The sequence below is a fragment of the Taudactylus pleione genome, unplaced genomic scaffold (assembly GCF_031769625.1).
Source record: "Taudactylus pleione unplaced genomic scaffold, aTauple2 ptg000103l, whole genome shotgun sequence".
NCBI lineage: Eukaryota > Metazoa > Chordata > Amphibia > Anura > Myobatrachidae > Taudactylus > Taudactylus pleione.
The window spans coordinates 418,791-445,838 of NW_028284505.1; the positions used below are offsets into that span (position 1 = coordinate 418,791).

Consider the following 27,048-nt stretch of genomic DNA (forward strand, 5'->3'; position numbering starts at 1 on the left):
CACAATCACACACTGCCACCATACACACAATCACACACTGCCACCATATACACACAATCACACACTGACACCATATATACACACAATCACACACTGCCACCATACACACACAATCACACACTGCCACAATACACACAATCACACACTGCCACCATATACACACAATCACACACTGCCACTATACACAGTCTCACACTGCACCATATATACACAATCACACACTGCCACTATACACACAATCACACACTGCCACCATATATACACAATCACACACTGCCACCATACACACAATCACACACTGCCACCATACACACAATCACACACTGCCACCATATATACACAATCACACACTGCCACCATACACACAATCACACACTGCCACCATATACACACAATCACACACTGACACCATATATACACACAATCACGCACTGCCACCATACACACACAATCACACACTGCCACAATACACACAATCACACACTGCCACCATACACACACAATCACACACTGCCACCATACACACACAATCACACACTGCCACAATACACACAATCACACACTGCCACCATACACACAGTCACACACTGCCACCATACACACACAATCACACACTGCCACCATATACACACAATCACACACTGCCACCATACACACACAATCACACACTGCCACAATACACACAATCACACACTGCCACCATACACACACAATCACACACTGCCACAATACACACAATCACACACTGCCACCATATACACACAATCACACACTGCCACCATACACACAATCACACACTGCCACCATATATACACAATCACACACTGCCACCATACACACAATCACACACTGCCACCATATATACACAATCACACACTGCCACTATACACACAATCACACACTGCCACCATACACACAGTCTCACACTGCACCATATATACACAATCACACACTGCCACCATACACACAATCACACACTGCCACCATATACACACAATCACACACTGACACCATATATACACACAATCACACACTGCCACCATACACACACAATCACACACTGCCACAATACACACAATCACACACTGCCACCATATACACACAATCACACACTGCCACTATACACAGTCTCACACTGCACCATATATACACAATCACACACTGCCACTATACACACAATCACACACTGCCACCATATATACACAATCACACACTGCCACCATACACACAATCACACACTGCCACCATACACACAATCACACACTGCCACCATATATACACAATCACACACTGCCACCATACACACAATCACACACTGCCACCATATACACAATCACACACTGCCACTATACACACAATCACACACTGCCACCATATATACACAATCACACACTGCCACCATACACACAATCACACACTGCCACCATACACACAATCACACACTGCCACCATATATACACAATCACACACTGCCACCATACACACAATCACACACTGCCACCATATACACACAATCACACACTGACACCATATATACACACAATCACGCACTGCCACCATACACACACAATCACACACTGCCACAATACACACAATCACACACTGCCACCATACACACACAATCACACACTGCCACCATACACACACAATCACACACTGCCACAATACACACAATCACACACTGCCACCATACACACAGTCACACACTGCCACCATACACACACAATCACACACTGCCACCATATACACACAATCACACACTGCCACCATACACACACAATCACACACTGCCACAATACACACAATCACACACTGCCACCATACACACACAGTCACACAGCTGTTCTCCATACATACAGTCTCTCCGCCTCCTATAGTCAGTCCTCCCTTTCCCAGCCCCACAGCCTCATCCTTCCTCAGTACAAACACAGAACTGTCACCCAGCAGCCAGGGACCCTCACATGCAACCCGAGCGCCAACAAAGGGCCCCCTGACTCAGCCAGGAGACTGTCTCCTTCAGCCTGGGGAAGATGGCTCGGAGGGGGGCTTCCCCCACCTCTCCATTCGGTAAGTCCTCTCCCCGCTATAGGATGCTGTCTGTGATGTGCCTCAGTCTGTGCATGGTGGCTCTGATATCTGCTGTGTGTTTGCTCCTGGGGTCCAGTGATTGCAGTGCAGAGAGTGGGGATGCTGCACTACAAGCTCGGCCTGTGCCCACGTCCATTCATCAGCAGTGATGCCCTGGGTACAGGACTTGGCAGGGCTCTCATACATCCCTGTGCACAGCTCATTTAGTAAGGACAATGCATTGTGATGCCTGAGCCGCCAGCAGCCTGCAGCGTGAAAGTTCCCAGTACCACAACAAAGAGCTCAGTTGTGTCTGCTGTCAGTGTGCAATCTGCTCCCTGCAGGACCTGGCACCGGCCTGCTGCTTGTACTGGGGGACCCGTGACAGGTGCACTGGGGGAGACTTGCTGCACAGGAGGGGGAATGATTTGTTTTCCAGCCTTGCAGTCCAATCACTCATTCAGATATATTGCATATATCAATCTCCCAACAGCATGAACTATTACCAAACCATTCACAACACTTGGCAGAAGAGCTTGCAATCTATCACAGGGAATATGTATTGCTAATGCCATGTCGGCTGGATCAGTGTGCTACAGCGAGGCAAAAAGTGGCCCATTCTATGCATATCAAGGCAGTGTGTGCTACCGATTAATACATACTAGGCGGAAGGATTTAGCCTTTGGCTTTTAAGCTGCACAGCAAGTCCCAGCACACCTAGTCCCATTTTGATTCAGGTCCTCCTTATAAATGGTCTGCAGTGACAGTGGCATGTGGCTGTACACTCAGGGTTACATACAGGGTAGGAAATAAAATATGCATGCTGCAGGGTTTTTATTTATCCTGGCCTGTGGAGCTTATAATCTATTCCCTATATCACAGGTTCTCAAACTCGGTCCTCGGGACTCCAAACAGTGCATGTTTTCCAGGTCTCCTCACAGAATCACAAGTAAAATAATTAGCTCCACCTGTGGATCTTTTAAAATGTGTCAGTGAGTAATGACTACACCTGTGCTCCTGCTGGGTGACCTGGAAAATGTGACCTGTGTGGGGTCCTGAGGACCGAGTTTGAGAACCTCTGCCCTATATGTACACACACATACATACTAGGTTTAATTATTTGTCGCACAGTAATTAATCTACCTGGATGTTTTTTGGAGCGCGGGAGGAAACCGCAGCACCCAGAGGAAACCCACACAAGTACGGGAAGGACATACAAACTCCACACAGATCGGAAATTGAACTCATATCATGTATTACTCATAACTGGGGTAACTTTCTGTAATTCCAGTGAGGCTCGCTGCCAGATGCTTACACATTATTATACTGCTAGGTGTAGTGTACTCCATATCCCACCATTCTAATACATGATTGCAGGGTCTTTGGGACCTGGGATAGTAAATGTTTTGTAGCCCACTCTGTATTATGAAGGTCTGTATCTGCCAAGGCAGGTGAACCCCGGGTAACACTGTGCATTGTACAGATGGTGTTGTGTTTATGTCAGACTTTGTTACGAAAACGTACAGCAGATAAATGTACAGAAAACGTATTGGTTAAGCATAAAATAAAGCGACACTTTAATCAGGACAAGGAGCATTTCCTGCCAGATAATCACTGTGTGAACTATGTGAGGATATCGGTGAGAGGAGGAAGAAGATGAAAGGAAATTGTGTGACACCCCCCCCCCTGGTTTCCTGCTGGCAATGTCAGATTAACAACAGGGCAGACGGGGGCTCTTGCCAAGGGGCCTCGACACATAGCTATATCACCAGCGTGGAGGGCGCTGTGGCATTATGTGAACTGTATGATCTGTGTGGCATAATGTGAACTGTGGTCAGTACGGTGTATTTACAGTAACACGTGGTGCTGGGAGTAGTTAAACATTATCCTAATTAAGAACATTGCCAGCTTATTTTATTGCCAATTTTATTGCTAAGGGCCCCCACAAATTAGTTGCACTGGGGCCACCACAAGCCTTACCCCAGCTCTGCCTCCTCGTACATTGTCATGTAAATTCAGGAGCAAACGCAGGACGTCTAGAGGGCATATGAACAACAATGCAATTAACCAGCCATAATATATGTCATAAGCAGTATAGTGTATGTAATAATTCCAGCATATACAGGACCAGCCATTAGATGCGGCAGTAGATCCATCCTGCATGAGCTGAGTGTTCTATATGAGATGTGGGCTCCATTCCAGGGCATGGGAGCAAGTCCGGGAGTCTGGGGGAGCAGCATAAAAACCTAGCACTGCCCTGTACATATATGTATATATTGGTTTACATATGCACTGGATAGTGTATTATACAATATTAATAATTGACCCAATAGAATAGATGGTCTATATCAGTGCACCCCTAACAGTGCATGTTTTCCAGATCTCCTAGTTGCCGCACAAGTGTATTCATTTCTGGCTCATACATTTTAAAAGATCAACAGGTGGTGCTAATTATTTCGTTCGTGACGCTGAGGGGATCTTAAAAACATGCAACTTTATTATTTTATGCTAATTCTATTGTGGTTATCATGGTGTGGACTGGGGAGGGGGGTTTCCAGGCAACCAGAACCCCCCCCCCCTTACATTTTCCTATGAAGTTTCTGTGATGCTTAGTCTGGTACTAAAAATTCAGACGCCTTTGAAATCTTCATGTTGCTGCATAAGGCCTCGTACCCACTGGGGTCACAATACATGTATTTACTAGGGCTCTTATGCTAGTATAGAGTGGGTGACATTAGATCCTACGGTATGATTTACACTGTCACCAATCATGTTCGCGCTCGTACTTGCGTCTGGTAGCAACGCTTGTTCTGCTTTTTTCGGACGTTGTCTACTCCATTTTTTTGGAGTGGGTGTTTATTTCAATGTGGTCAGTGGGGGTTCTCTGCTGAGCTCTCATAATGCGTATAAATGCACGTTACCTGCCGCATGTCAGACATGTTAGCGTTTTAAAAGTGGTTATATAGTCAACCCAAACCTGCTCACTGCTATAGCAAATAGGTGGGGCGTGCCACAGCTCACAGTGGGGCACAGTTGGACGCAAAACGGGTATATGACGGGAAAAAAAAAGTGTGCCTTAAAATAGTATATTTCTGGCCATACGCATTGGCACGAGATGCGTTCCGGTCAGAAAGGTAGCACGTGTCTGGTTTACGCCAGGGACCTGTCACAGGCAGATTCCATTTGCGCCCGTGTTGAATTGTGTACAACAAGCGCATTCTCTATTAGGCATCCATAAAACTGCTAAGCCCTCTCTAATACAGCAGGAATAACACTGTCGGGTGTAAACAAAAACCTAAAAAATGTGCGGAAACAACTCTCTCAAAAGCATAATCTATGCCCAAGCACCAGTCAGTGTCAGCGAAGTGTTTGCAAACAGCCAATCGCACATGGTTCGCCAGCGCCTTTGACCGTCGCCACCCGCTATTTCCGCCTCCTTCTGACCCCCATTAAATAACAGGTTTCTAAAGGGGCTGATGACCCTGAGGACCATATAAAAGGTCTCGTTTGTTTCAAGTTGGAATATTTATCAGTTTGTAACGTTCAAGGATTTTTTTTTTCTGATTGGATAAAACTGTTACATTATCTCTCCAATTCCGTGTGTAGTGAGCAGGCGGCAGTCAGAAAATGGGTTACATAGGTATATATTCTGCCCACATCCATTGTAAATGGATTTTATAAATTGGTTTTCAATGGCTGGAGATTACCCTGGAAAGTTCCCGCACTCCTCCATGAAATCCTCCTGTAACCTGGAGACGTGGTATAGTGATGCTGGGACCTTTACGGGGAAGGTCACCGAGACCAGCTCTCCTCTGCGCTGGGAAGCTGGAGACTCTCCTGGTCAATATCTAGTACAGTTACATTAGCATTACACAGATTAATCCTTCCTAAGAACCGGGAACAGGCCAGTGCAAAACTCAAAGCAGATTTGTGTAATTCAGTTTTAATACAATGGGAAAAATAAATGAGGAAAGGAATATTTGGGCGCTCTCAGCTCATTAAGCATCCAGTGCGCGTTCTCATGGTTTAGTAGCAGTTGCACAGCGGAAAAGGACCATCCAGCATGTTCACTATTTAAAAGAGTTTCACATCGCATATAGGGCCTGATTCAGACCTGCTCGCAAGTGCACAGCACTTGCAAGTGGGTCGATGGTCCCCCACTGCGCATGCTCCGCCTTCGGCGTGCGCATGCGCGAGACACGTCCAGCGACGGCAGCTCCGTCGCTACAGGTCTCGCTACAAGACGGGGCGGCTGTCGATGGTGAGTGACAGCTCGTCCTGTTTTGTAGGTGGGGAGGGGGAGTGGCTGCACAAACGCAGGCGTTCCCTTAGGAACGCCTGGCGTTTGTGGGCCTGGCGTCTGTCAGAGCAGGAAGTCCACTCGGGCTTGCGGGAGCCGAGACCCTACCACAGGGTCTCGTCGCAAGCCCGATGGTCGCGATAATCAAGACAGACTCCAGGCCGCTCGCACAAGCTGTGGGTGGTCACCCACAGCTTTGCGAGCCGGCTGGAGGAAAAAAAAAGCACGCCCTGATTCAGAGCGAGCACTCGCCAGCAGCGAGAGGCTCTGAATCAGGCCCATAGTTACATGTGGTCTTTTGATATTAAGTAGAGGAATTATGATCACTAACATGGAGACCCTGCGACAGGGCAGAATGATCAATTTTGCATCCTAGGCTCCTGCCTAAGGACCAGTGGGCATTAAGGGGCTACACTTACTCAAACCCATTTATATGGGTTTTTGCTTTATACAAACTTAAGGGCCTGATGCAATCACAGATGTAATCTCTTATGGAACGCTATAGCGTAAATACGCCTACCGCGGCCTTCTCATATCCATCCAACAAAGTGCATCAGCGCAAAAATCGGGAACATCAACTGAGATCGGGCAGTCTCGCAGCTTCTGAGTGATGTCTCCTGACACGCTGAGAGCTCTTATGCTGCGATGGAGTTCGCAATGGGTAATTTATACACGCCCATTACACGCGTTTAAATAGTCTCATCCCCTCTGCGTTTCCTTAACCACTCCCCTTCACCTCCCCCAAACGCTGACTGCTTGTCACTCACTTTGCAAGTGAATCCTCTGTGCGAGCGTAATTGCAAACCAATCGCAGCACGTGCGCATCCTGTCTTTCACGTGTGCACAATGGCAAACAATCGCTCAATCTGCGTAACTATATGCATTGTGTCGTACTTGCCTACTTTTGAAAAAGCATGTCAGGGAGATTGTGATAGCAACACCTATGAGCGTGGCGGCAAAGTGGGCCTGTCCTGCTACATCTGAGTGACGTAGGGGTCTAGTTACTAAGCAGTGTTAGGAGACAGAGTGAAAAAGTGATAAGGTGCCAGCCAATCAGCTCCCAACTGTCACTTTTCAAACACAGCCTGTGAGATGACAGTTAAGGTGCCGGCCAATCAGCTCCCAACTGTCATTTTTCAAACACAGCCTGTGAGATGACAGTTGGGAGCTGATTGGCTGGCACCTTATCACTTTTCACTGTCTCCTAACACTGCTTAGTAAATAGACCCCTTACATCCAAATGTAATGAGCCCAAAAGCAGTTAGCTGCAGATTGCTAGACTCTCCAGGGAGATTTCTAGACTCTTTAGGGAGACAGGGAGACTGCTGCTATTTCAGGGAGTCTCCCTGATAATGAGGGAGAGTTGGTAATTATGTATTGTGTCCTTCTCTGAATAAGGCCCAAGGGTGGAACGGAGGTCCAAACCATGCACGGTTCAGGGAAGTGGCACTATGTGCTGCAAAGGGAGGCATTTGTCCACCTCCATAGCTGGCCCGGGCTTCTAATTAGTACCCCCCCCCCCCTCCACTGGCACCCTGCTTGCCCAGGGCGGCGCCTTGTGGCATCTTAATCTGGCTTTTTCCTGGTCTCAGCCTTCTCCAGGCAGTGTAACCTGCAAATCCTTCTAGTACCATCTGCCTGCTTTTGTCATTGTTCCTGCTCTATGGAAAGGGTGGCAAAAATGTAATCAGAGGCGCAGGTACAAATTGTGCAGACCCCTATGTTTTGATTCTAAATCATCGTCGAGTTTTGGTTTTGACAAAACCACCCTCAAGTGTTTTGGCTTCGGACCTGGATTTCTTTAAAAACAGCTAAAATAATGTAACATGGACCTGTTTTTGTTCCTATAGTATCATCATCATCATCATCATCATCATCATCATCATCATCATCATCATCATCAATAAGTCATTTCCAGACAATTTTGACCACCAGAAAATATTATCTCCTATATCGGCCAAAGGCTGCAGCGCGCTGACTCTGCTAAACTAAGAGACAGAGCAGCGGCACAAACACCCGTCAGTGTAACAGACTATAGGACATCTAGGAAAACCAATTGTGAGTAAGTGCAGCTCACTTTAAGTTCACTTTTAACAAACACACATAAGAGCCTGTTTGCACTGGATTACAGGTGCTTCTACTAGGGAAAACCCATTACCATTCACGGCCCGCTTACCCTCAACAGGAGCGCCCGGTTTCACCAATACACCACAGGTGCTTCTACAGTGTTGTCTGATAGACATACAGAGTGAATGCCGGCAGTCTTTTACAAGTTTCCCACCCACTCCATCTACCTACAACTCTCTCTAATGGTGATCACAGTAGTATATTGCAGCATGAACTACAGCCCACACCCAGGGGTGTATGTAAGGGTCAGAGCGCCCCTGGCAAAATAATCGACTGGTGGCCCCCTCCCCCCAGCTCTCCCCCCACCTCCCCCAGCTCTCCCCCCTCACACAGGTTTTACTATTTTAATAGTAAAAAAAACACATTTTTACTTCCACATGGAAAAAGAACAGCCTGCCCCCCTTCTAAGACACCACTCCCCAGCCAGCCCCCCTTCTAAGACACCACTCCCCAGCCAGCCCCCCTTCTAAGACACCACTCCCCAGCCAGCCCCCCTTCTAAGACACCACTCCCCAGCCAGCCCTAGCGGATCACCTTCTGTGACCCCACTCCCCAGCCAGCCCCCCTTCTAAGTCCCCACTCCCCAGCCAGCCCTAGCAGGTCACCTTCTGTGACCCCACTCCCCAGCCAGCCCCCCTTCTAAGTCCCCACTCACCAGCCAGCCCCCCTTCTAAGTCCCCACTCCCCAGCCAGCCCCCCTTCTAAGACACCACTCAGCAGCCAGCCCCCATTCTAAAGTCCCCACTCCCCAGCCAACCCTGACAGGTCCCATGCCATGCCTCCAATCCCCACTTACCTTGTTGTTGCAGTGGTCTCGCGGGCTGCGGCCCCTCTGTCCTCTCTTTAGCACTGGTAACGCGCGCCGGGTCTTCTCTCCACACAAAAAAGAAACCTCATCTCACGGCGCCAGCAGGTGCGTAGCCGCGTACTACAGGAAGCTGTGTGGATGAGGCTACTGCTGCCAGCCCTCCCTGGGCTTGTGCAGCTTCCCGAAGTGCACGCCTACCGGCGCCAGGAGATGAAGGGGTTTTTTCTTTAAGAGAAGACCCAGCGCGTATCTACCACCTGGCCAAGGATGGCACCACTGGGTGGCGCCCTCCCTTGGTTCGCGACCCTAGCGATTGCCATCCTGGCCAATGTGTAGATACGCCCATGCCCACATCCTCTCCATACACTCTCCTGTCTGACATGGCACCTGTGATCTCAAGGGGGTGACTTACATGCAATCCAAAACACGGAAGATCCTTTTGAGATCAGCGTTCTGAACTTGGCGAGAAGACTGAGGGGCCTATTCATCAACACCAAACGGTTTTAAGGATATTTGGAATTTGATGGTGTTACTGTACACAAGACTCGGATGACGTACAGACCCCAATAGTGTACACAAGCTGCCGTCTACATGGCAGCTTGTGTAGGAAAGGGAGAATACTTACCTGCTTTCAGCATGAGCAGGTCCTCCTCCATTGCTCCGTCCTCCGGGTCTCCCCTCCGGCTGCGTTCTCCAGCTCCAGCGGCACTTGTGTGTTCTCCCCGCCGGTGCATGTTACTGCTGACGGAAAGCGTCTCCCCTCTCTTCCTCGGTGGTACTTAAGCTTAACAATTGAAGAAGCACTTATAAGTGCCACCGGGGAACAGAGCGGAGACGTGTCCCGTCAGCAGCGGCGGGCAGAGCATAGATTAGTATTTCGAAACAATATATATATTCAATTAGCGCGGCTGTAATCAGTGCTGAGCATGCGCTGCTTCTCCGAATAGAAGCGGCGCAATGATTCCAGCTGCGGTAAGGTAGGAACAGACAGGGAAAAGTATCTACTTTCCTAAAAGCGGTTATCGCAAAAATGACAGCTTTCTGGGATAGATACTTATAGGGAGGAATGATGAATCCCTCCGGTAATTGGGTAGAACTCCATGCAAGCTCTAATCCTAATTACCTCCATAGAGTTTTTAGTAATGGCAGTGTTCTCCCCAGGCTGTTTTCTGCGGGCGCATCGCCCGGCAGAACAGTCTGCCGCCCGGCACTTTTCCCCGCCGACCCCCGATGTCCCCTGCTGTGGAACGCTGGCCTCTGAAGTGACCGGAGGCTAAAGAAGCCTCCGATCGCTTCAAAGGCCAGCGTTCCCAGTGATGCACTGCGCGGGTGATGTGATGACGTCACCCGCGACGTGAGGAGCCTGCCCCGCGCGTCTGCTGGATCTGGTTAGATCCAGTCAGCTCATGGCAGTGGGAGCGGGAGCGGCCAGCAAGTAAAGGTAAGTGCTGGGCACTGCATAAGGGACACTATTAAACCTGGGGGCACTGCATAGGGGGCCATCCTGGGGGCACTGCATAAGGAACACTATTAAACCTGGGGGCACTGCATAAGGGACCAGTCTGGGGGCACTATTTAAGCCTTGGGGCACTACATAAGGGACCAGTCTGGGGGCACTACATAGGGGCACTACTTCAGCCAGGGGGCACTGCATAAGGGCAAAGTTAAACTACAGGGGGCAATGCATAAAGGGGAAAACTATAGGGGGCAATACATAAGGGCAAAGTTAAACTACAGGGGGCAATGCATAAAGGGGAAAACTACAGGGGGCACTGTATAATGGGCACTTTTGACTGAGAGCCAGTGGGGGAGCAATTGTGAAGGCCCCCACCCGGGTACTTTTAGATGCCACCCGGCTGGAAAAAATTTCTGGGGAGAACACTGAATGGTGAATAGGCCCCTAGATCTCTAATAACAAATGACCCATGCCTAGGCCGGAGTGCAGGGGAGGTGTAACCTTGTCTCCAGTGATGGTGTAACTGTGCCACCCCCAGGACACATGCCGCCGTATAGGTACATACTGAATTAGGGGGCATGGCTGGACCACCATCACACCAAGCACCCTGCCCACTGGAAGTCTCGGTGGCCCTGTAGTTTATTAGAGGGCCCGACATGATGAGTGCTGCCATCGTGGTGTACAGATCTATGCATTTATTATTACAATGTTCCTAATCGTTTTACTTGTTTTAGCAATAAATAAAAATCTCTTCTCACCAGAGTTTAACCAAAACATTCAGCTGCCTTTCCCTCCCCCATTCAGCTGCCTCCCCCCCGCCAAGAGTAGTAAGAGCTTGGCAAGGCTAGTGTCGGTAGTTGTGCGCAGTTGAGAGGCGGCTCGCTAGTTTGTGTATGCGCACGAGGAACTGAAAGCCCAGATTACATAATATGAAAAGCCAAGTTTAAAAATGTTTTCAATGTACTTAAAGAAATAAAAACTATTGTAAAACATGCTTTGTTCAATCGATAAAGAAATAAAAACTATTGTAAAACATGCTTTGTTCAATCGATAAAGCATTTTGTTCTTTTCTCACCATCCTGAGTTGGCGGTAACGTGACCGGTATACTTGTTAAATAGTTTATCCCTCATAATCTTTCGCTGGTAAAGCCAGTGAGCTTTATCGCCAGCAGGGTTACTGCTAGAATATTGTTCTAGTGCCAGTTGTATCCCATTTCTTGCATTGGGAAAAGCGGAGACTCTAAAAGACTCGTTCTAATGATTGGGGTAAGACGTGTGTGTCACATTGTATATGGGCTGCACAGGTTGGTCCTTCTGGTACGTTAGAGGGGCGCTTAGGCGTCATCTCTATATGAACGGCGTCTCCTCGCGTCCTCATACTGGACTTTGTTTATCCACAGAGATGCCTTGAGACGTCAGATCACAACAGTGTGGTGGCATTTCTAACGGGGACACAAGCGCTCTGTTTGGAAGCACAAAGACTCTTTAGTGAACCATCTGAGGCCTCGTAGAGTAACAATAGTACAATTATGTATCATAACTGCTGTAATGTCCACACGATGTGCGACCAAGGGGACTCTCCGGTCGTCCCTGCTCCGGAACCTGCGTCTCCTCCAATGTAGATGTGATCGTGACGCAGACTCTCTGATACCTCCTGTGCATTTGGGTAACTGGGCTTTGTAGCGTCATTCGCATAAAGTCTCAGATGGCCAAAATAAGTGTCCACCCCCTGAATCAGGCCCTTTATTTTATTACTTACATATTATATTCATTCCGCCAGGCAGAGGGGGTTGGATGGCGCAGAGCTATGGCAGAGATGGCACAAAAAATGACTTTGGGAGCAGAAGATAAAAACAGAACCCAGTCTCTGTGACTGTAATGAGAGCAGCACATGGACGTCAGAGCTGCCTGTAGTTCATGTGAAAAATATAAAAATGATTTGGAAAGTACTGAGGGGCTGATTCAGATGACGGGACTACGCATGTGCAGAACGGGTTCCGCATCATTGCACGCAGCGCAAACTAAGCGGCAATCTGACTGACAGGCTGGGGGCAGCATTGAGCAGCGCTCCCGAAAACGGGGACGTGTAGTCCCAGTTTTCTGAGAGTGCCAGTGTCTGCATCTTCCAACCCAGATGTACTGGGCTCGGCAGCGCAGATGTGGCGGCCAATCTGAGCAACCGTAGGCTTAAGCCGCACACACACGCACACACTTAACGATATCGCTCATGAAGCATATCGTTAAGTGTTTTCCCTGCACTGCCGGGATCAATGTCGGGAATGACATTGAGCACACACACTGGGCCTGATTCAGAGCCGGACGCTCTGACAGAGGGCCTGATTCAGAGCCGGACGCTATTTGCGCTCGCTCGTTCAGAAAAAGGGGCCGGCTATTTAAATTGAGCGCTCGCTCTTTGCGGTCTGTTGACGCCTCTATGTCTGAGTGAGCGAACGAAACATGCGCTCGCTATTTTGTAAAGACGCCCCCTGGCCGCTCGCATCCTACATCATCTCCGCTAGATATTTGATTAATCGAGTACATCGAAAGGCATCTGAACTGCTCGCAGTGCTTGTGGTAGGAATTTCCTACCGCAATCATGCGAACAGTTCAGGCTAAGAAACAACCAAGTGACGTGGTCGATGACGCTGCTTTGTTAATTATGCACACCCTTAAAACGCCCGTTTGGCACGCCTGCGTTCGGATCACCACTCCCCGTTTTCAAGCACCTTCCCCTGTTACCACTCACAAACGCCTCATCCTGTCACTCAAATTAGCAGGCACTCGCTATTTTGCGAGCGCTCGATTTCCGACTGCAACGACTGGTTGGCGCATGCGCATTACGCCCCATACGCATGCGCAGATGTGCAAACATCGCTTTTTTTTTCAGAACGGCCTCCTGGCCGCTCGCATAGCTGTGGGTGACCACCCACAGCTATAGCGAGCAGCCATTATGATGGACCATCGCGACCATCGGGCTTGCGACGAGACCCTTGTGGTAGGGTCTCGTTGCCGCAATCCCCAGAGAGCTTTCGGCTCTAACAGAGCCGAAAGCTCTCCCACTGACATCACTTGTGATGTCAGTGGGGCTGGCCCCAGATGGTAGGCGTTCCCATGGGAACGCCTCCGTCTGGGCAGCCACGCCCCCAGCCCGCCCACCAAAGGGGGCGTGCTGTCACTCAACATCGATAGCACGCCCCCTTTGGTACGAGACCCGGAGCGACGGAGTGCCCGTCGCTATCCGGGTCTCGCGCATGCGCATGACGGAGCCGGCTCCGTCGTGTGCATGTGCACTGCCCTACCATTGACCCGGTTGTGAGCGCACTGGGTCTGAATCAGGCCCATTGAACGATATTGGTAGCGATATCATTCAGTGACCCTACCCTCTCTAATCCCTGAACATGCACAACCTGACGATATTGTCAGGTTTCTCTGCAAGTTCAGGCAATGAAAGACATCATTAACGATTCGCTGGAGCGCGCATCGTTAATGATGTGTTGCATACACACTGGCCAATATTGAACGCGATGAACGATAGTATATATCCATATCATCCATAACGATCATCCATATCGTTCAATTTATCGGCAAGTGTGTATGAGCCTTTACTCAGATGGCCAATGCTGCAACCATGGCGATGACGGTCTGCGCCTTCCGACTACTGTATGTATCAAATGGCAAAAAATGTAGCTGACATTAACCAGCTAAAAAGGGTTCTTACCTTCCCTCTCCCGCAGCTCCGGGACGTAACTCGCAGTGACAGCGGTTATTTTCAACCACTGTCTTGCAATTTACTTCATATTTAGCTGGGAAAGTTTACTGAAAAAAAATAATATATAAATCTTGCCACGAAATGGACTGATAATAATTGGGGCATTTCTGCGAATATTAATCCATAGGCCCCCTAAAGCAGCAAGTCTCAGTATATATTCGTATGTGATAGCAGCAGCACGGTAACATTTCTCTTATGCTGTACGTTGGGTGAATATCTCTGTATCTGTGCGTAGTCAGTGTAGGTGGCCAGTTGCATAGTGACATATGTAACTAGTTGGTCGAATGCTGAGAATAGGATGAGTTTCCCAGCTATGAAAGGATCTCCTCCATCTGCCAATGTCTGTATTCGCTCTGCAGCAATGGCACAGTTTTGTTATCACTCTAAGGGGCCTATTCATTAAACGGAAAACTTCTCTGGAGATAATTAGCTTTAGAACTCTCATGGAGTTCTAGCTAATTATAGGTGGAATTCATCATTCCACCTCTCCATAAGTATCTATTCCGGAAAGCTGTCATTTTTGCGATGACAGCTCTTCGGGAAATAGACACTTTTCCTGCCTACACTACCTTATCGCATCTGGAAACAGTGCTGCGCATGCGCTGTTACATCTGTAAAACCAGCGCATGCGCAGCACTGCCTACAGATGCGGTAAGTTTCGTACACCCCCCGATCCCCCCCACTCCCCTCCCCCCTCCGCTCACCTTACCCCCCCCGACTTACCTGTCCGCGCAGCAGCCTCCGGCTCCGTCCTGCTGGTCTGTCATGTGGTTTCCCAGCAGACCACATGACAGATTAGAAAAAAAAAAAACTTTTTTTTTTTTGACTAAACTTTCTTGTACTCTGCTGGGGAACCACATGACAGACCAGCCTCCGGAGCCTGAGGACGGAGCAGAGCGCCGGAGGGACTCGTCGGGGGACCTGCACACGCGGATACAGGTAAGTCGGTTCTGCTATTCACCACCTCACAGTGGCGAATAGTAACTGCATCAAATTCCGAAAATTTATAATTTTCAGAATTTGATGAATACCACAATTTCCACATCCCCATACTAATGTACTAATGTACTAATGTACTAATATACCCATACTAATGTACTAATGTACCCATACTAATGTACTAATGTATGGGGAGTGTGGAAATTAACGCAGGGGAACTTAGCAAGGAGATATCTGTGATATCTCCTGTGCTAAGTGGCTACATGAATACCAAAATAACGTTATTTAAGGAAAATGTCCTTAAAAATGTTATTTTAGTGTTGATGAATAGGCCCCTCAGTCATTTTACTCTGAAGCTGATCCGTGAACGACGTTGTGTAAAAGTGTCTTGTATTTCACAAACCCCGGGATCAGGAGGAACAATATGTGGCAATATAGTCTCTTCTACTTTTCTTCTCTTTTTTAAAATAGGGAAGTCACACTAACTGCCACTCCAAACGCTGCCAAACATAGATGGCCGGGACTCACTGGCAGTTGGTGTGGCTCCCCTATTTGAATTTTGGACAGCGTTGCAGCCCCACCCCTGGAGCCGCCACTGGTCGCGAGCGTATCAGTGAACGCGACTGTGTTCTCGAGCTGGAGCTGGAGCCACAGAAGCCATGTTTAGAGAAAGTTCAGAAGGAGACACTGCGCCAGCCATAGTGAGTTGGATTTATAAGTAATTGAAAGTGTGTATGCAGGAATGATAACTGCAATACACGGCACCCGAGACCCTGCGTGAGTCGGGGTAACAGATTGGACAATGCTGTGCTGTAGACGGCCTAACACGCCTGCACGCCATTAATACTGGACTAAAACGCCATGGACAAAATGTTGCTAACTTGGAGAAACGTCATTAATGTTGTTGGCTCAGATCAATGTTTGCGCACACTGGCGGCATCTTTAATAAAAGAAAATAATCATTTCTCGGATATACGATTGCGCTTTATATATCCCCAGAGATTTGACAATGAAATCTTAACATTACTTTGCGTGTAGCTGCATTTATGTTCTGCTGATATACATGGGACATTTTTCTGCGTTTATTGTGTCGTTTTAAAGGTGCTTTAAATCAGTAGATTAATTATGTATCTCCTGAGCTGCCACTACATTCATTTGATGACAATTTCAGAGTAAAGTAAAAAAAATGGCTGCACGGTTGCTGTATGCACATAAACACCCAGACGCATCACTACTTACATGTCTATTAATATTTATATTCTGACCTCTTACTCATATGAATGCAAGATAGCTCATAATAGCTTTAGATGTGTCTCAAGTTATTACCGCAGTCTTTAACGAGCTTAAACTAACAGGACATGTAAATTTCAGGATCCCGCGGGTCCCAGCGAGGCTGCCAACGTTTCCGTATAATTTCCAAGGATACTTTGCTGGTTTGAAGTATGAGCTGAATGATCTCCTTGGTGTATTTGTTTCAATAAAATTCACTTCGAATTGCTGTCTGGTTTGTCTATGTTTCTCAGGCATACCATTTAGATTGTAAGCTCTTGCGTCTACTTCTGTATGAATTTTCCTGAAGCTCCTTTCTTTCTTTTCCCCTTGTCTGTTACTTGTAATATTGTAGCATCCATATATACAAGTGAGGTTTATAGATAACTACATATAACAATGGAATCTCGTTATTTTCAAGGAGGATTGATAGATGTCACACGTTGTTTATCCTTGCAGCAATGTTAAGCACAATAGCACATACCATTAACCTTCAGATCTGGTGGCAAAGTGTATAGCATTGTATTCACATACTTTACAGCTGCACAAGCTTAATGGCTCTCTTTATGAAGTAGTGATAACCCCTTTCTCTTGATTTTTGTCCCAAAGAAAGTGCTTCTCCCCGAATCCTCCGATTTAGCAACAGGGGTACCACAGAGACATCATGGATTTCTCTTGTGGTCCCTGTATTTTTTGCAGATTACCGCATCCCGCCAGCCTGCTATAGGGACGATGGTGTCTGGCAGTACATGTACATTTTACAGTGACATTTCGCTGCCAGGGCTGGGAAGAGCTGTAACTAGGCTTTTTGGTGCCCTGTGCCAGGAAGAGCATTGGCGCCCCCCTCATTTTTCAAAGGGACATAATGCACCCAAAAAAGGGCTATGGCCTCATGGGGAAGGGCCAGGGAAGATATAGGGGAGGCCAGGAGATGCTGGGGATAAATAGGGACATAATATAGTGCACCTGAGAGAGTGCCATGGCCTCATGGGGAAGGGTCAGGGAAGATATAGGGGAGGCCAGGAGATGCTAGGGATAAAGAGGGACATAATATAGTGCACCTGAGAGAGTGCCATGGCCTCATGGGGAAGGGCCAGGGAAGATATAGGGGAGGCCAGGAGATGCTGGGGATAAATAGGGACATAATATAGTGCACCTGAGAGAGGGCCATGGGCTCATGGGGAAGGGCCAGGGAAGAGATAGGGGAGGCCAGGAGATGCTGGGGATAAATAGGGACATAATATAGTGCACCTGAGAGAGGGCCATGGCCTCATGGGGAAGGGCCAGGGAAGAGATAGGGGAGGCCAGGAGATGCTGGGGATAAATAGGGACATAATATAGTGCACCTGAGAGAGGGCCATGGGCTCATGGGGAAGGGCCAGGGAAGAGATAGGGGAGGCCAGGAGATGCTGGGGATAAATAGGGACATAATATAGTGCACCTGAGAGAGGGCCATGACCTCATGGGGAAGGGCCAGGGAAGATATAGGGGAGGCCAGGAGATGCTGGGGATAAATAGGGACATAATATAGTGCACCTGAGAGAGGGCCATGGCCTCATGGGGAAGGGCCAGGGAAGAGATAGGGGAGGCCAGGAGATGCTGGGGATGAAATAAGAGGAAACTACAAGCAAGAATAATAATAAACAGAAATTTGACAGGCCCAAACAGCGCCCCCTGCCCTGTGGTGCCCTGTGCGACGGCACCGGCCGCACTACCCTAGCTACGGCCCTTCGGCTGGGCTTCCTATGTATCACAAAAAACCCTATGGGGTTTTCGCCGGATACCCGGATTGTTGAATAGCGCCACTACTAAAATCTGTATTGCTGCAAAGAGTCACAGTTAGATGCATCTACGCAGAGTGGTTTGACCCGGAGTGGATCACCTAAGGTGGCATTAACTAGCGATGAATTGCAAGATGCTGCCGTCCCCAAATCTCTGATTTCTCTGGTATAGGGATGGCTGTGATTTACAGTAATCAATGGTTTTGCCATTAATGACAGAGATCCGATGGATGCCCGCCATTAATGGCAGCCTGTCAGTGATGGTTTGTTTTTTTCCCAATGCAGGGAGCACGAGCTTAGCCCCGCCCAGTCCTGTACCTGATTGGCCCACGACCCGCCATGCCCCAAAGCAGGAATGGCAGTTGATGGTGCAAACCATCAATGGCTCTCTATTGATGGGTTAAGGCCATCGATGTTAAGCACCGATTGCAACATCGATGATAACCATCAATTGTTAACTATTTGATGGTCATCCCTAATCTGGTGTTAACATTTGTATAAGCTGGGAGTATCTGAAAAAAGCTCTTTATACAGCATTTTCCTCAGCTTCATAAATAGACCCCCTAAATTGCAAGTGAGTGTTTATTCCAAGCGCGACACGACGAGCAGCGATTTAGGTGTAAGATACATAATACTGTACTGTGGATTTGCATAGAAGAGGTGGAAACGGGTGGGCAAGCATGGTCCGTGTACAGTATGGACGTGTTTACGTAAATGCCAACAAGGTAGACCTGACATTGACACACATGCGCTTGGTGCAAAATACACACTAATGATGATGATCAGAAACGGCTCCTGATCTGCCTCTGGGCTCCTCCCACTGCGTGCAAATAATTCAAGTTAATTCCAATTTAATTTTTAGAGGGGAGGACGATGGATATTTGTATTTAATCTGTACTTTTATTTTTTGGTATTTGTATCTGCATTTAATTGTATTTTACATGGTAAATGCAAATGTCCGTATGTATATGACCCTTCATTACACTATTATAGGCCTGATTTAGAGCTGGGCGATAACTGCGCGCAAAAATTCCTATGGCGCCAATGTTACCCTGAGTATACGCACAAATGCGCTGTTTTGTATGCGATGACCGGTATCCGACATGGCGAGGGAAAACCATGAGCGTTCCTGGGTGGTGACTGGGAGGCGGCCTGAAGTAAATGCAACAAAAATAAGCTGCGTGGGCGTGTTATTGGAGCGTCGCAGTAAAAGCGGCTGCGCTTTCAGACGCAGAGTCGCGGCCATGTTCAGATGGAGATATTGCACATACTATAGGGCCGTTGCAAGCATGGATGGTGCACGCGATGGCTGATTTTCCAGAAGCACCGGCGGAGTTGCAGCGTGCACAGACCCTGAAAGTGAGCGTCTCTAGAATTTGCGTATTATCCCCGCAGCGGTTTTGCAATAATATGCATTGGCAGGAGCAAATAGGTGGAAATGCGCTAGATGCACATAATATGACAGATCATATAAAAATGTATTTAATGAAAAAATGAACAAATGAGTATAAAATAAATAACAATATCACATGACAATAATAAGTACTCTGACCATGAGCTGAAAATAATGAGCATGGGTACTAAGTATTCAACCTCCACATAGATACAATATACCAAATCGTGAAACAAATGTATCGTCTGTTTAGAAATGAGGTCTCACTGCAACGTGTACTAAAAATCACATGAATGGAAGGTCACATGGAATGCGAATCACTGTGCCATTGTGATCGCTGGTGTGGGGATGGTATCAATATCCAAGTGGCAAAAGGGGGTCATTCAGACCCGCTCGTGAGCGTCAGGATGCTCGCAAGCGGGTCGATGTTCCCCACTGCGTATGCGCACAACGGAGGGAGCTCCGTTGTGCGCATGCGCGAGACCCGGGAGCGACGGGCTTTCCATCGCTCCAGGTCTCGCACCAAAGGGGGCGTGCTGTCGATGTTGATTGACAGCACGCCCCCTTTGGTTGGCGTGCCGGGGACGTGCCTGCCAGACGGAGGCGTTCCCATGGGAACGCCTACCGTCTGAAGCCGGCCCCACTGACATCCCTAGTGATGTCAGTGGGAGTGATTTTGGCTCTGATAGAGCCAAAATCACTCCAGGGCTTGTGGCAGGGAGACCCTACCGCAGGGTCTCCGTCGCAAGTCCGATGGTCGCGATGGTCAAGACCATTGCGACCATCTTTTTGGCCGCTCGCATATGCTGTGGGTGGTCACCCACAGCTATACGAGCGGCCAGGAGGCCGCTCCATTTTCATGGAGGAGGGCCCTGATTCAGAGCTGAACGCTCTGGTCAGAGCGTTCAGCTCTGAATCAGGCCCAAAGTTCCAACCAATGGCATAGGCTGATCGTGTTATAATGGAACACTAGCCTTAAGTGTAATCAGGCTGACACTGGTGCCAAATAGGAAATGCACTGTGGGCACTGTACCTGTTCACTGGAGTTTGTGGATGTTCACCTAACTCCCGACATGGCAAATGCGCTCTCCAAATCTGAGACGCGTTGTCAGCCTAGATGTGGATGGCTGAATCGCGGCAGGAGGGTGCCGTGGATATGGTGGTGGTCCCAGTGCAGGCACAGGTGAGTATGAAGAATATCGGCTGGTGAGTCCTGGCGTCAAGCGGGTTCAGCGCTGTGTATCACTGGCTAGTTGTGATAGCTGTGAGTTCCCCAGCAGTGTTACTGGCTCGCTCCAGAGGGGTGATGCGGCGTCAAACCTGGCGAGCCAGGCTGATTCGCAGCTGGAGACAGCCACAGGGAAAAGGTAGTCCCGGTGCAGGCTCTGGATAATGATGTAGGTGGAATCCGTGGGTGAAGTTTTTCCAAAGCTGGAGATCCAGGCGGCAGAGTGACAAAAGTGTGGAGGGAATTCCTGTAATCCTTTAACGCGTTTCACTGCAAACAGCAGCTTTATCAAAAAGGCATATAAGCTGTATACACATTTTTATCTTATTTACTGCCCTTATTTCCCCCTTGGCGCTTGGTACCTCCCTTTTTAATAAGCATTGGCGACTGCGTGCCTCTGAATCAGGCGCTATATTGTGTACAAATAGGGTAATGTGTCTTCAGCATTTACTGCTAATGCTGTCACTCCCCATCTCTGTGCTTTTATTACTCGCAGCGGCGGCGCAAACCTAGCACATGGGGGGGTATTCAATTTTGCAGCTAATTCTCTCTCCGGAGCAATTCACTTAGTGGGAATTACCCCACGCGCGAGCCCCCGCAGTCGGACTGAACCTCACAGCTTATGGAGGTACGAGGTAAAGTCTATGGAAAGAAAAAACAGAAAAAAAGGGTTAGTTTGGGGAAAAACCCCATTGATTTCGCAGTTTACGTAGAATCGGTGGGTTTCTGTGCCTGAATCCCGATTTTTCGGCACGGGAAAAAGGCTATTTCATTGAGTAGCCTTTCCCTGCGCCGCAGGGATTTTTTGGTCGGTAATTACTTGCGGTGTAAACCCCGCGGCTATTTCGATACCCCCCCATAGTCTACTTTTGCATAACTGGTCTCCTACTATGATGCGTCCCCTACGTTCAGTGAAGGATCGTATTATTTTTGGATAACCCACCAGCCACCTGACAGTGGCTGATACATTATTAGTAACTTGCAATATGAATGAAAGGGTCTCTTTTTTGCTTTTTGTTAAATATTCTAATTCTACGGTCGTTGAGGGGGGAAATTCTGTGACTTCTGCGGCTTCTCTTGAAGAAAGGAGAGATTGCTACAAAATGAGACGTATTGTACTAAAAAAAATATGAAATAAGACACTCGATACCTAAGTGCATATTGATTTGTGATAAAACTCTGAGGAGATGAGTTTCTAGAGTAAATGTGCTTTTAGTTGCTGTGAAGAAAACTTTCATACAATACAGGGGTGTAAGTGATTATACAGATCTAGAAGGAATTATAGTCTGTCAGCACAGGGACATTATTATACTTAGGAGGCAGCTTTTTCTCTGCGCAGATACAGACTTATTTCAGGCTTATTAACAGCCGAGAATGATGAAATGGGAGAATTGTTATACAAATTACAGCGGCAAGAGGATTCTGCATCAGAATTCCTATGTCTGAAGGCAACTTCTGACTACCCAGTTGTTGTTGTACTACATATCACAGGATGGGATGTAGTCAGGATGCCGGTGGTCGAAATGCCGACCGCCAGAATCCCGACACTGAAAGCCCGACGCCTATCATTAGCCCCACGCCGAAATCCCGACGCCCAGCATACCAAACGTAGGTTAGCCGGGCGTCGCGAGCTGTTAGCCGCGGGACTAGGCACCTCCCCGGGATGTTTAGGGTGTGAGAAGGGGGGGTTAGGTTTAGGCACCCCTGAGGGGAGGTTAGGGTTAGGCACTGGGGGGGGGGTAAGGTTAGACACTTCTAAGGGTTAGTGGTGGGAAAGGGGAGGGTTAAATATACTTACCAACCGACATTGGGACTTTGAATCGGCGGCTTTTGAGCTCTCGGTATTTCATACCCAACCCTCCGCGATGGCCTGCTATCTTGCGGACAGTTACTAGTTTGAACATTGGGTCTCATTCAGACCCGCTCGCTAGCGCTTGAGCGCTCGCAAGCGGGTCGATGTTTGACTGTGCGCACGCGCAAGCCCCGGAGCGAGAGAGAAATTCTCTCCCCCCGGGGCTCACTACAAAAGGGGCGGCTGTCGATGTTGATCAACAGCTCGCCCCGTTTTGTAGGCGTGCCGGAGGGGTGGCTTCACGAACGCAGGCGTTCTCAAGCAAACGCTTGCCGTTTTGTGGGCGGCCCCACTGACATCACCAGTGATGTCAGTGGGAGAGCTTCCGGCTCTATTAGAGCCGAAAGCTCTCTGGGGCTTGCGGCCACGAGACCCTGCCACAAGCAGGTCTTGACCATCGCGACCATCATCCTGGCCGCTCGTTAAATCTGTGGGTGATCCAGGAGGCCGGAACATTTTTTTTGATGCGGCCGCCGTCATTCAGAGCAAGCTCTCGCATTTTGTGAGCGCCTCTGAATGAGGTCCATTGATTCATAGAAATCTTTCAGTTCTCGCCAAACCTTTCACTATTTCTGGAAATCTCATTCCTGTCTATGCAGAACCAGGTGAACACTACTCCCTGTTTATGCCAATGATACTCTGAGATATCTGGGAACCGTCTGTTCCTGTAGATCAGGACGCTGGGCGGTACGATGACCCCTAGGGATAATTATTATCTTATTTCTAAAGCCCCATAAAATGTATGCAGCACTGTACAGGGTAAACATATAAGTCATTTCTCAGTAAAGCTGGGTACACGCTTATACAATGGTCCAGTGTGTACTCATCTACCATCATGTAAAACTGGTTGCATCGACAAATCAGGTTTTATGTGCAGTGTAATTTTCATCCGATTCGATGGTGCAATATCGGACCAAGAGTGAAGTGTGTCGGCACTGCCGAGCGTTCTGCCTATGCTGCCGCTGCCTTTGTGACTTTTCATGTGATATTTAGACAGATGGTGGTGGAACATCGCAGGTGAGATTGTATAGGTGTGCACGCAGGTATCAGCACTGTGATTGGGGCTTCTGAACGTAAGTGAAATCAAAAGTAAAATCCTATCTACAATGTGATTGTACAGTGTGTACCCACCCTTACAGGGTATTAGATCTTAAATGGAACATGCAAAGGAATGCCCTCACATAAGTGCCAAACATTATCATTACACCCGACTGGGAAGGACAGATGCCTGGGGCATGGGTTGGGCAACTTGCTGGAGCTAGCAGGAGTCACGGGTGGGAATCAGTTCAGTACGCATTGATCCTTTACCCAGCGTTTGGGCGACAGAGCCAGAGTGGCAAATGGGAGGATGGTGACATGGAGGTCCTTGCCCATAACAGCTTATAGACTAAGGCAGGGGTGGCCAACCAGTCAGAGGCACAGTGCCCAAAAATATCTGTGGTCAAACTAAAGAGCCGATCGCATGCGCGCACCTTAGGTGCGCGCACAAAAATGGGGCATGGCCTAGCTGTCACAAGGCCACGCCCCATTTTTGTGCGCACGCCTTTGGTATGACATTTGCAGGAGCATGACCTTGTGTCACACCCCCGTTTTTGGTCACGCTGGCGGCGAGCCCAGCACATTGAAAATACACAATTTACGTAAAGTTCCCAATATAGGCCCTCATTCAGACCCACTTGCGAGCGGCTGTCCGCTCGCAAGTGGGTCGATGGTCCCCACTGCGCATGCGCACGACGGAGGGAGCTCCGTCGTGCGCATGCGCGAGACCCGACGAGCGAAGGACTTTCCTTCGCTCGGAGTGTCTCATCAAAGGGGGCGTGCTGTCGATGGTGACTGACAGCACGCCCCCTTTGGTGGGCGTGCCTGCCAGACGGAGGCGTTCCCAAGGGAATGCCTACCGTCTGAAGCCGGCCCCACTGACATCACTAGTGATGTCAGTGCGAGTGATTTTGGCTCTGATAGAGCCAAAATCACTCCTGGCCTTGCGGTTGAAAAACCCAACCACAGGCTTTTGCTCGCAGTTTCCATGGTCGCGATGGTCAAGACCATCGCGACCATCATTCTGCACGCTCGTATATGCTGTGGGTGGTGACCCACAGCTATACGAGCGTCCAGGAGGACGCTCCATATTAATGGAGGTGGGCCCTGATTCAGAGCGAGCGCTCTGGTCAGAGCGTCCGGCTCTGACTCTGGGCCATAATTTTTTAACTGTTGAAGTGAAAGAAAAAGCCAGAGCAATGTAGATAACATTGACATGGCCACGTTCACATAAAATACACAGAAACAAGCCAGATCCACATAAAATACATTTAAAATACACATCCAAATAAAATACATATTGAAATCCAGAACCACATAAAATACATTGAGAAAGCCAGTGCCCATTATGCTGTGTCCCCTGTAAGTTGTGCCCCCATTTAGTTGTGCTCATTAAGCAGTGCTCCCAGTATTTGTGGCCCTTATGCAGTGCCCCCTGTAGCTGTGCCCATTATGCAATGCCCCCCGTAGTTGTGCCCCTTCTGCAATGCCCCCTGTAGTTGTGCCCATTAAGCAATGCCCCCAGTAGTTTTGCCCCTTCTGCAATTCTCACTGTAGTCGTGCCCCCTAAGGTAGTGCCCCCAGTACTAGCTCCCCCTCCCTGTCCACACCCCTACGAAGAAACTTACCTGTCTTCATCCTGGGAATCGGAATGGTTTACCGCCGGACCCATGCCCGGCGGTTGGAATCCCGACAGTGGCATCCCGGCAGAGGAGGAAATCCTAATTGTCCAAGGTAAATATATACTAACCTATTTCTACCCCCCTAACCCTAACCCTCCCTTAGGGGTGACTAACCCTAACCTCCCCTCCAGTGCCTAACCCTAATCCCCCCTCTAAGTGCCTAGATCTAACCCCCCCTTCCCCGCCGCCTAAAGCTAAGTCCCCTGGGGGGGTGCCTAACCCTGTCCCCCCCTGGGGGTGCCTAACACTAACCCCCCTTCCCCTAGCCTAAACCTGACCTCCCAGGGGGGTGCCTAACCCTAAGTCCCCCCCGGGAACCCTAAACCTAACCCCCCCCGCAGCTATCTGCGCTCAGCGCCCAGTGTCCCTTCGATCGGGATGACGGGCGTTGGGCTCCCGGCGTATGTCTACTGACAGAAGTCGTCATATCGATGCCTGTCTTTAGGCCCTTGCCGGGATATGACAGTCGGGAAGCCGGCTTTCCGACTGCATACCTCACGCTGACACCATTCCACGTCGTCAGGGCTCCCAAATCCGCTGTCGATGCTGCTTCTGCTGCCTGCTGGATCTAACTGGATCTAACTGGATCTAGCAGGCACGCGGGCTCCTCACATTGCGGGTGATGTCATGACGTCACCAGCGCACTGCATTACTGGGAACACTGGCCTCTGAAGCAATCAGGGGCTTCTTTAGTCTCTCATCGCTTCAGAGACCAGCGCTCTCAGTACTAGTGGGGGTCTGCCGAGCTACGAGCTGCATCGGAGACTCAAAAGACCCACTTGTGGCTCGAGAGCCGTGGGTTGGCCACCCCTGTACTGAGGAATCACACTGAGCTTCTCAATAAAAGGAGGATATAGTACTTGCAGTCTATTTGATAATAAATATTACGGCTTCTACTTCCACTATATAACTCTCAGTCTGTGACTTCCTGCTGCCTCCATTCCCCTCCTCACATCATGTCACTGCTCCTGTCACATGCAGCCCTGTCCTCACTAACACATCCCTCATCTCCTGATACACTCTGTGCTGCTGGGGGACCCTGCTTCTCCCTCTATATAACTCTCAGTCTGTGACTTCCTGCTGTCTCCATTCCCCTCCTCACATCATGTCACTGCCCCTGTCACATGCAGCCCTGTCCTCACTAACACATCCCTCATCTCCTGATATACTCTGTGCTGCTGGGGGACCCTGCTTCTCCCTCTATATAACTCTCAGTCTGTGGCTTCCTGCTGTCTCCATTCCCCTCCTCACGTCATGTCACTGCCCCTGTCACATGCAGCCCTGTCCTCACTAACACATCCCTCATCTCCTGATATACTCTGTGCTGCTGGGGACCCTG

General features: G+C 48.9%; 1 protein-coding gene across 1 annotated transcript in view; it reads left to right on the forward strand.

Annotated features, from left to right (window-relative positions):
• Positions 1-1,907: 1,907 nt before the first annotated feature.
• The window catches only part of SLC44A5 (solute carrier family 44 member 5), a 233,355-nt gene continuing 208,214 nt past the window's right edge, over positions 1,908-27,048 (forward strand). The window contains exon 1 of the mRNA XM_088470760.1: positions 1,908-2,067. Coding sequence (XP_088326886.1) covers positions 2,031-2,067 — 37 coding nt within the window. The 5' untranslated portion in view covers positions 1,908-2,030. The remainder of the gene's footprint in view (positions 2,068-27,048) is intronic.